At 41.2% G+C, this 11,460-nt stretch overlaps 1 protein-coding gene across 3 annotated transcripts in view; it reads right to left on the bottom strand.

The window, feature by feature from the left end:
- Positions 1–11,460, bottom strand: part of rcc1l (RCC1 like) — a 64,373-nt gene that overhangs the window by 28,359 nt on the left and 24,554 nt on the right. For all 3 annotated transcript variants that reach the window (XR_006315838.1, XR_006315837.1, XM_043718878.1), the window contains exon 6: positions 9,863–9,947. Coding sequence is in view for 1 of the 3 variants with exons in the window: in XM_043718878.1 (XP_043574813.1) it covers positions 9,863–9,947 (85 nt within the window). In the remaining 2 variants the exon portion in view is untranslated. The remainder of the gene's footprint in view (positions 1–9,862; positions 9,948–11,460) is intronic.

Genomic DNA, 11,460 nt, shown 5'->3' with positions numbered 1-11,460 from the left:
ATCATTATTTTAAATCTAATAGAATTATGGTCGCTGGCCCCAAAGTGCTCCCCCACTTACACCTCAGTCACCTGCCCTGCCTTATTTCCCAAGAGTAGGTCACTGAATCAGAAACTTTTCTTGTACACACTTAAATTCCTCTCCATATAAACCCTTAACACTATGGCAGTCCCAGTCTATGTTTGGAAAGTTAACATCCCCTACCATAACCACCCTATTATTCTTACAGATTGCTGAGATCTCCTTACAAGTTTGTTTCTCAATTTCCCTCTGACTATTAGGGGGTCTATAATACAATCCCAATAAGGTTATCAGCTCTTTCTTATTTCTCAGTTCCACCCAAATAACTTCCCTGGATGTATTTCCGGGAATATCCTCCCTCAGTACAGCTGTAATGCTATCCTTTATCAAAAATGCCACTCCCCCTCCTCTCTTGCCTACCTTTCTATCTTTCCTGTAGCATTTGTATCTTGGAACATTAAGCTGCCAGTCCTGCCCATCCCTGAGCCACATCTCTGTAATTGCTATGATATCTCACTCCCATTTTCCTAACCATGCCCTGAGTTCATCTGCCTTCCCTGTTAGGCCCTTTGCATTGAAATAAATGTTCTGTTCTCAACTGTACCAGTCTCAGATTGATCTCTTTCCTCATTTTCTCCCTGGGTCCCTCCCCCTTACTAGTTTAAATCCTCCCGAGCAGCTCCAGCAAATCTCCCTGCCAGTATATTAGTCCCCTTCCAATTTAGGTGCAATCCGTCTTTCTTGTACAGGTCGTTCCTACCCCAAAAAAGATTCCAATGATCCAAAAATGTGAATCCTCTCCCATACACCAGCTCCTCAGCCATGCATTCATCTGCTCTATCCTCCTATTCCTGCTCTCACTAGCTCGTGGCACTGGGAATAATCCAGATATTACTACTCTCGAGGACCTCCTTTTTAAATTTCTGCCTAACTCTCTGTAATCTCCCTTCAGAATCACATCCTTTTCCCTTCCTATGTCATTGGTTCCAATGTGGACAATGACCTCTTGCTGGCCCCTCTCCCCCGTGAGAACATCCTGCACCCTCTCTGAGACATCCTTGATCCTGGCACCAGGGAAACAACACACCATTCTGCTTTTTCGGTGTTGGTCACAGAAACATCTGTCTGTGCCTTGGACTAGAGAATTGCCTAACACAATTGATCTCTTGTTACCCGACGTACCCCTCATTGCATTACAGCCAGTCTCAATACCAGAAACTTGACTGTCCATGCTACGTTCCCCTGTGAATCGATCACCCCCTACATTTTCCAAAACAGCATACCTGTTTGAAATAGGTATATCCACAAAAGACTCCTGCACTAGCTGCCTACCTCTCTTACCTTTCCTGGTGTTAGCCCATCTATGTGACTGTATCTGAGACTTGCCCCCTTCCTATAACTTCTAACATACTGTTGCAAATTCCTCATTGCTTCTAACTGTCTCTCCAACCGATCCTTGTGATCACCAAATAGAATACTCTAAATAAAAAGCGGGAAGAGGATGAAGGAGGCAGAGTCAACATGGTGAGAAATCAAATGCTTTTGGGAAGTCTATCTTTTATAAAAGATTTAGTCAAAAGCATATGAAATTAAAGATTGAGATAGTTACTATGAAGGATTCTAATCAGAATGAGAAACTGACTCGTGGAGCACTGGATGGGGAAATGACCTTTTCCATTGTGGATCATTCACTGAATCGCTCAAATTCCAAATGTCTTTACCCTTTTAGATAGGAATTCTGCCCTTCGTGTGACTTATAGGGTGAACTATATGAATGTAGAGCACCTCTTCTGTTGAAAGCTATTCAAAGGTCAGTATCACCCTGTCCATTCAAGCTTACCATCAATCAATCCAAACTAAGATGTAGGTCAGTAGTCACAAACATCACCACAGACACACAGAAATACATTTTGATGTGTATCCCGATAATTAAAAGTCAGACCCCTATAACTCAAATCATAATCTGAAGATAGACTGACCAGGTCATTGGTTGGATCCAGTCAGATACTGGCAAATGGGCTTGTATAAAACTGAAAAAAGTTTGTGAAAAATAGGTAGCTATTAAAATCAACAGAGTTGATATAATTGCACTCGCCTACATTTGAGCCCAATGAGCTGCTGGTTTGCATCCATCCAGTTAACTTACTGGACAGACATCATAGCACTGGGAATGATTCCACCAGTAACTAGCATCTGAGAGAGCGACTGGTGCGTTGTGCATGTGTGCGTGTGTGTACATATATGCGCTTTGACAAGCTCCCACATGAGAAACTGATGAAGAAGGTGTGACAATGCTGCTGCTCCTTTACCACGGTTATGTTGTCCTTGGTTTTTCTCAAAAAGGACTGTAACAGCAGAAGGTTGTGATTTGCCTGGGATTAGCCCTTTAATTATGGCTAACAGATACTGCCGCAGGCAAAACGCTTTTACGTTTTTTTTTTGTAAAACACTTGTACAATGAAAATGGAGTGGCCAGTTCTCCCAGTTCAGGGTTTGGTTTTAGCAAGCAGTCTGTTTGAAGCCGCTGGTCAAGTTTTAGCTGGGGACCCAAGAAAACATGCTGATCTCTCTGCAATCTCTCTCACGTAGGAACTTGTGTCTGGTTTTACCTTTTTTGCCAAGTGGGTGTTTATGAGAATGTTGCAAGCATCATTAAGCTGCGATACAATCTACTGGATTTTCAGATAGGTTAATTAATTCTAAATTTGGCTCACTTTTGCTCATGTTTCATTCAATATTCTGTAAATAAGTTGTGTTTTGTTTAAAACTGAGTGGTTGGGCCAGCTGCATCACTCCTGGAATATCCACTCGAGGAACAGAAGGCTTTTGGGGTGCTTGTCCACAGGCCTCTGATGATGACAGTACAGGTTAATAGGGTAGTTAAGGTGGCAAGGGGACACTTGCTTTTATCAGTCATGACATATTTTAAGAGCAGGAATATTATGTTGGAGCTGAATGGAACTTTGTTTGGGTGACAGCTGGGAGTACTGTGTGCAGTTCTGGCCACACACTAAAAGGACATGGTTGCCCTGAAGGGGGTGCAGACGAGATTCACCGGATGTTGCCCGAGTTGCAGCATTTTAGCTATGATGAAGTGGAATAAGCTTAAGTTGTTTTATAGAGTCATACAGCAAGGAAACAGATCCTTCAGTCCAACTCGTGCATGCCGACCAGACATCCTAAAATGACAGTGTCATTTGCCAGCATTTGACCCACATCCCTCTAAACTCTTCGTACTCGTATGCCCAGATGCCTTATAAATGCTGTCATTGCATCTACCTCCACTACTTCCTCTGGCAGCTTGATCCTTACACGCACCACTTTCTCCATGAAAAAGTTGACCCTTAGGTCATTTTTACATCTTTCCCTTCCCACCTTAAACCAATGCCCTCTAGTTTTGTACTGCCCCTGACTACCTGAGATACCTGACGGAGGTGTACAAGGTAATGAGGGGCATGAACAAAGTGGATAGAAAGCAGCTGGTTCCCTTCATCAAAGGGTCAATGTCAAGAGGCTTTTAAAGTGAAATGCAGGAGGTTTTGAGGGGGATGTGTGCAAAAAGCTTTTCACCCAGACAGTAGTTGGGGTTTGGAGTTTTTTTTTAAAGACCACAGGAACAGGCCCTCTGGACAACGATGTTGTGCCGAACATGACGTCAAATTTAATTAAACTCTTCTGCCTGCCCTTGATCTATATCCCTCCATTCCTTGCATATTCATGTGCTTTTCTAAAAGTCCCTTAAACACCCCTATCTTATCTACCTCCACAACCACTCCGGCAACGTGTTCCAAATTCCTATCACTCTGTGTAAAAACTTACCTCTCACATCTCCTTTGAACTTTCCTATTCTCATCTTAAATGTCTACCCCTAGTATTAGACATTTCAACTCTGGAATGTTCTATCAGTGAGGTCAGTTGAGGTGAGGATACCTCACAACCTTTAAAGAGTAATTGGAATCTAATAACATTCAAAGTCTAGTGCAGGAAAGTGGAACTGGTGTAGATAGCAGTTTATTTCTGGCTGTATAGCCAAAGGGTACCTTCTGTACTGTATGATTCTATGTGGGCAGATGACGAGGCGACACAAAAAATGGGCTGGCTGATTGACAGTGAGGAGGAAGGTCCTGAGATTACAGGAGATCATAAACTGAATAGTCAGATGGAAATTAACCTGGACAGGTGTGAGGTGATGTGGTCTGGAAGAAAGAACAAGACAAGCGAGTACTCAATGACTGGCAGGAGAGTAGGAAGCTCAGAGGAACAGAGGAATCTAGAGGTGCTAGTCCACACATCCGAGAAGGTGGCAGGACAGGCTTTTTTTCCGTTATTATTCATTCACAGAACATGGGCATCATTGGACAGAACAGTTTTATTTCCCAGAGGACAGTTAAGAGTCAACCACATTACTGTTTGTCTGAAGTTACATGTAGGCTAGATCAGGTAAGGGTGGTAGTTTGCTTCCCTAAAGGATATTTTTTTCCGAGTTGAGTTTTTTCCGACAATGGTGTCATCGTTAGACTCTTCATCCCAGATTTTTTTAAAAATTGAAATCAAATTCCAATATCTGTTATGACAGGATTTGAAACCAGGTCCAAAGGACCATCAGATAATAGGGGCAGAATAAGGCTGTTCAGCCCATCGAATCTAATCCACCATTTAATCATAGCTAATATGCTTCTCAACATTCTCCCTTCTCCCCATAACTTTTGATCCCCTTACTCTGTTGATCTCCTTACTAATTAAGCCAAGGGAGTCAGAAAGGGTGCAAGACAGTGCCTGAAGGAGTCCGTGAGGGAGCATGAGAGAGTGAGAGAAATTTCTGAAGAAACTCTCTCCACAGTGATAACATTTCGAGTCCAGTGACCCTTCTAGAAAGAGTTTGAGTTTCTCCAGCTGTTTCTGTCCTTAACTTCCCTAGTTAACCATAAATTGGTTTATCTGCTTCCGAGAATCCTCCTTTGCTGTGAGTCATGAACTTTTATTTGAAATATTTGCCATTGTTCATCAACTGTTTCTTCTGCTAAACTCCTTTCCCAATCCACTCCAGCCAACTTTGCCCTCATTTTAAAGTAATTATCCTCATTTAAGCTTGGCACAGTTATTTCCAAATCAAGTCTCTCAAACTGGATGCTAAACTCTACCATGTTACAATCACTGGTCCCTAGTGGATCGTATATTCTCAAATCACTTATTAAACCTGTCTCTTACACACTACCAGATGCAAAATAGCCTGATCTCTTGTTGGATCCACAGCATACAGTTCAAGGAAACTATCCTGAAGACATTCTATGAATTCACCCGCATAGCTACCTGTGCCAAATTGATTTCCCAATATATGTGAAAATTGAGGTTTTTCCCCGGACTTCTTCATTTTCTAATAATTTGTCCGACAGAACAAGCTATATAGATTCTATAACATGTGATCCAAGATAATTTCTTGCTAATTGACTAATTTCATCTCCTAATAACAACACCTCACCTTTCTGTCTGCCCTTTCAAAAGGTTACATACCCCTGAATATTGAGTTCCCAGGCTTGATCCTGCCATGGCTAAAAGATCATATCCATTAATCTCTATATGTGCCATTCATTCTTTATTTTGTTCTAATTATTACATGCATGTACGTGAAGAGCCATTAATTTTGCCCTTTCACTTTGACTTCCCCCTTTGACTTTATTTGTTGCTGTTTTTTATGCTCTCCGTACAGTCAAATTATAACATGTCACATAAAAGGTAACCAATGTAAGGTAAGAGCTCATGAGGTTGGAGGCAACAAAATTAGCATGGATAGAGGATTAGCTAACTAACAATAAACAGAGATGGGATAAATGGATCATATTCAGGTTTTTAATCGTACAGTGTTGCAGTGATCCATGCTGGGGCCTCACTTATTTCTTTTTGGAATCAATGACTATATAGAGTGACAGCAAGACCGCAACAAGAGCTCTGGGTACAGTCTTTTTGAGCTCCTCATTTAAGGAGGGGTGTACTCACACTGGAGGCACTTCATAGCAATTCCAGTCTGTCAGTTCCTGGGATGAAGGGGGTTTTGTTGTGAGGAATGGTTTGAGCAGCTTGGGCACACAGAATCACAGAATCTCTTCAGTATGGAAGCAGGTCATTTGTCCCATCCAGTCCACACAGATTCTCCGAAGGGCATTCAATCTAAATGCATCCCTAACCTGCACATCCCTGGACACTATGAACAATTTAGCAAAGCCAATGCATCTCACCTTCTTTGGACTGTGGGAGGAAACCAGAAAGTCTGGAGGAAATCGATCAACCATAGGGAGATTATGCAAACTCCACACAGACAGTTACCGGAGGGTGGAATCAAACCCTGGTCCTTGGTGCTGGGAGGCAGCATTGCTAATCACTGAGTCACTGTGCCACCCCTAAGGTTGGATTAACACTGGTGTTGAGAAGAATGACAGGTGATCTTATTATATGATTCTGAAACTTGAAAGGGTTCAGAAAAGATTTACAAGGATGTTGTCAGGGTTGGAGGATTTGAGATATAGGGAGAGGCTGAACAGGCTGGGGCTGTTTTCCCTGGAGTGTCAGAGGTTGAGGGGTGACCTTATAGAGGTTTATAAAATCATGAAGGCATGGATAGAGTAAATAGTTAAGGTCTTTTCGCTAGGGTAAGGGATTCCAAAACTAGAGGGCACAACTTTAAGGTGAGAGGGCAAAGATATAAAAAGGCTCTAAGAGATACCTTTTGCACGCAGAGGGTAGTGTGTGTATGCCAGAACTGGTGGTGGAGGCGGGTGTAATTACAACATTTAAAAGACATCTGGATGGGTATATGAAAGGAAGGTTTTAGAGGGATATGGGCCAAGTGCTAGCTAATAAGACTAGATTAATTTAGAATATCTGTTCAGCATGGATGAGTTGGACCAAACGGTCTGTTTCCATCCTGTACATAGAACGTAGAACAATACAGCGTGGTACAGGCCCTTGATTTTGTGCTGACCTGTAAAATCAATCTGAAACCCATTCACACTATTCCATTCTCATCCATACGTCTATCCAATCACCATTTAAATGTCCTTAAAGTTGGTGAGTCTACTACTGTTGCAGACACGGCATTCCACGCCCTTACTTCTCTGAATAAATACCTCTGACATCTGTCCTATATCTATTACCCCTCAATTTAAAGCTATGTCCCTTCGTGCTAGTCATCACCGTCCGAGGAAAAAGGCTCTCACTGTCCACTCAATCTAGTCCTCTGACCATCTTGTATGTCTCTATTAAGTCACCTCTTAGCCTTCTTCTCTCTAACGAAAACAGCCTCAAATCCCTCAGCATTTCCTCATAAGACCTTCTCTCCATACCAGGCAAAATCCTGGTAAATCTCCTCTGAACCCTTTCCAATGTTTCCATGTCCATTCTATAATGCGGCCACCAGAACTGTATGCAATACTCCAAATGTGGCCACACCAGAGATTTGTACAGCTGCAGCATGACCTCATGGTTCCGAAACCCGATCCCTTTACCAATAAAAGCTAACACACTGTATGCCTTCTTAACAACCCTATCAACCTGGGTGGCAACGTTTAGGGATCTATGCACATGGACACGAGATCGTCCACACTGCCAAGAATCTTACCATTAACCCAGTACTCTATATTCCTGTTACTCCTTCCAAAGTGAACCACCTCACACTTTTCCACATTAAGCTCCATTTGCCACCTCTCAGCCCAGCTCTGCAGCTTATCTATGTCCCTCTGTAACCTGCAACATCTTCCCTCATTGTCCACAACTCCATTGACCTTAGTGTCATCTGCAAATTTACTAACTCATCCTCCTTTGCCCTATCCAGGTAATTTATAGAAATGATAAACAACATTGGCCCCAAAACAGATCCTTGCAGTACACCACTATTAACTGAACTCCAGAATGAACATTTCCCATTAACCACTACCCTCCGTCTTCTTTCAGTTAGCCAATCCAAACCGTTAAATAACCCTCAATCTCACGCCTCCGCATTTTGTACAACAGCCTACTGTGGGGAACCTTATCAAACGCTTTACTGAAATCCATAAACGTATCAACCGCTTTACCCTCATCCACCTTTCTGGTCACCTTCTCAAAGAACTCATTAAGGTTTGTGAGGCACGACCTACCCTTCACAAAACCGTGTTGACTATCCCTAACTGAATTATTCCTTTCTAGATGATTATAAATGCTATCTCTTATAATCCTTTCCATCACTTTACTCACAACCAAAGTAAGGTTCACTGGTGTATAATTACCAGGGTTTTCTATACTCCCCTTCTTGAACTAGGGGACAACATTTGCTATCCTCCAGTCTTCTGGCACTATTCCTGTAGAATACATCTCGATGACTCAGTGAGTGGGGTTGACAGGATTCACGCTAAAGGATAGTTCTCCTCATGGCAGAATCTGGAACCAGGGTCACAGTTTCAGAATAAAGTGTTAGCTCACTGAGGTGGCAATGAGAAGGAATTTTGTCTTTCAGAGGATCTTAAATTTGTGGAACTCTGGGTCAGTGCATTAATTAAAAAGGTAGAGTTGGATAGATATTTGAACTGTATGAGAATGGAGGATTATCGAGAACAGGTAAAAACATGGACATGATTCCAGGATCAGATAAGCCACAATCATATTGAATGGTGGAGCAGGCTTAAATGTCTCACTCCCACAGACTTGAAGTACTGCAGACAGATGGGAGAATTGTCCCGGAGCTGATTGCCGCAGATAAGATCTGGAATTCTAAACAGTAATTGCTCAGGTGGTCTGTGAAGGGATGGAGGTGGTGAACTGCATGTTGTTTGGGGTATGGAGCTAACTCAATGGTCTGAAATGGCTTTTTCTCATACTGTCCAAATTGTGTTAATAAAGTCACAGGGTATTCTGCTGTATCAAGTAGCCATTCAATGTACCTCTGAATCCTTTCAGGCAGCACATTCCAGATCTCAACTCATTGTGTGAAAGCAATCTTCCTCACCTCACCTCTTTTTTGCCTTGCCAACTGCCTTAAATCGGAGTTCTCTGATTACGAGGTGGAAACAGTCCCACTTTATCTGTTCTAACTAAACCATTTGTGATTTTGGATGTCTCAATTAAACGGCTCCAAAGAGATCAATCCCAGCTTCCCCAAACTTTTCACATAACTACATCCCTTTCTCTGGTACAACTTATTTTAAATATAAATAAATATATCATATCACTGGCACTATAAAACTTGCAAGTCACATAATGAGATACTGAGGCAGAGGACCAATGCATGAGAAAGGAGATTGTTTGAAGGAGTGTGGTAAAGAACCAGAATGAAGTAGAGGTGAGCAGCAAATGTAGAGGTGGAATTCCAGAGCTTGGGACCTATTTGATGGTCCAATCATCAGTGGTGTAGCTCTTAAAATACACAAAAGATGGGAATCAGAGGAGCCTAGAGACCTCAGGGTTTGCAGGATTAAGAGACTGCATATAGGCTGAGGGCACAAAGGGATTCAGAGACAAGGACAAACATTTCAAAATCACGATTATTGTATTAATAAAACTCTTGTGCACTCCCTCAGATCCTGACATCCTTCCTAAAGTGTGGTGTCTAGATTTGGACACAATTAGAGCCTAACCATGTGTGTTTTATAAAGATTCACCATAACTTCCTTGCTTTTGTGTTGGATTGCTCTGTTTTAAAGCCGAGAATCACTTCTGCTTTGAAGCAGCTTCATAAATTTATTCTGCCACCTCTTAAGAACTCTGTCCACTAGTTAATAAACAATTAAATTCTACAAAACTATCACAGACTTCTAAGCTGAATTCTGAAAGGAACAGTTGCTGTGGAACTGAAACCACCATCAGATCCCCTTACCTGTTTGTCCATCAGCTCCCCAGCCACAGGAATAGATCTCGCCCTTTTCTGTTCTGAAGAGACTGTGATCCTGTCCACATGTAACCTGAAAATCATCATGGTATGAACATTTCCAAGTTAAAGCAATGCTTACCTGATCACAGCAGATATTTTATTTTGTACAGACAAACAATATTTAAAGAATGAAATTACTTTCTGTTATGAAGTTGAAGGCATGTACTGTACCTTTACGAGAGTGTGAAGGCTGTTTTGCACTGAGCGCTTGCAGGCACATGTCATGTGACTGACTAGCAATCTCAGAGTGCAATGGAACATTGAAAATATTTGGCTGTAAAACAAATATCTGACTTTTGGTTGCTAGGTTTTCACAACAGTTCGAATGTAACCAATCAATTTAAATTATGCCCCAGGATACTAAAATCCAATCAAATTTGAATTTTATTATTTTGACAACATTGAATCAATGAGATGATCCAATGTTTGGGGTATAAAAGAAGCCGGCATATTAAAGAGTTAGCCAGAGAGAGAGAGCAACCAACTGCCATTGTCAGACTGTCTGCTAACAAAACACTCTCTATCAAAGTGCCTCTTCATATGTAACATTTTTATAGCAAAAGACTAAAGACTACCCAGGGAGATCTCCAGCCAGAGGAAGGAGTACACCGGAGACAAGCACTTCTGTCTGGTTTTGAAAATTAAGTTGATGTAATTTTAATAAAGGCTTTTATTGAATCAGTATATTGTTATAGAGTGAGAGGTAGATAACAAGCATTTAAGAGAAAGGAGGTTTAGAATTGTAAATAATTGTTATTTAATGTTCTCTTTTAGAGTTAAAGAATAAATTGATATTTTTCTTTAAATAGTGGAATTTGGGAGTTCACTGTCACTCATACTTGAACAGATTACGAGGTGAGCTTTTCTGGGGGTTTGGCTTAACTAGCAGAGGGGTTCACCATCGTATCATAACAGTTTGCGATTTGAACAGCTTTAGACAGATCCAGTCTGAGATGTGGACAAATTTGAACAGATTTGGGTAAGAAAGATCCCAGCAGATTTAAATACTTGCCGATTAGTGTCCTAGATCTTTAAATAAAACATAGGGAGACTATTTGTTTAATTTCAGTTGGTTAAATTTAAAGTGAGAGAAATGGCTCTTAAAATTGGTAAAGAGGTTCTGGGGTTTGAAGATGATTCCCAAATTTGCCAAGAAAGTTTAGAAGGACAGAAAAAAACCATACTTTAGAATTGGCAAAGAATTAGGCTCAACCAAGTACAAAAGTAAAGCTGAAATAGTAACTTGTGTGTGTCAGAGAAACAGACAAGTGCAGCACAATTAGAAAAACTTAAATTACAACTGAGGAAAATGGAGTTAGAAGATAAACAAAGAGAGAGAGGAAAAAGAAAGAGAGAGAAGGTTCTTAGCTGAGCAAAAAGAGATAGAATTTGAACTTGAGAAGTTGCAACTTAGTCAGCAAAGTCAAGTTAACAGGATGGAGATTAAAAGAGAAGGTAGTGATATATGTAAATATGTCAAAACTCTGCCACATTTTGATGAGAAAGATGTTGAAGACTTCTTTATTTCATTTGAAAAATTGGCT

This window comes from Chiloscyllium plagiosum, chromosome 28 (genome assembly GCF_004010195.1).
Source record: "Chiloscyllium plagiosum isolate BGI_BamShark_2017 chromosome 28, ASM401019v2, whole genome shotgun sequence".
NCBI lineage: Eukaryota > Metazoa > Chordata > Chondrichthyes > Orectolobiformes > Hemiscylliidae > Chiloscyllium > Chiloscyllium plagiosum.
The sequence above is the reverse complement of the archived record's forward strand: the minus strand, read 5'-3'. Positions and strand labels throughout refer to the sequence as shown.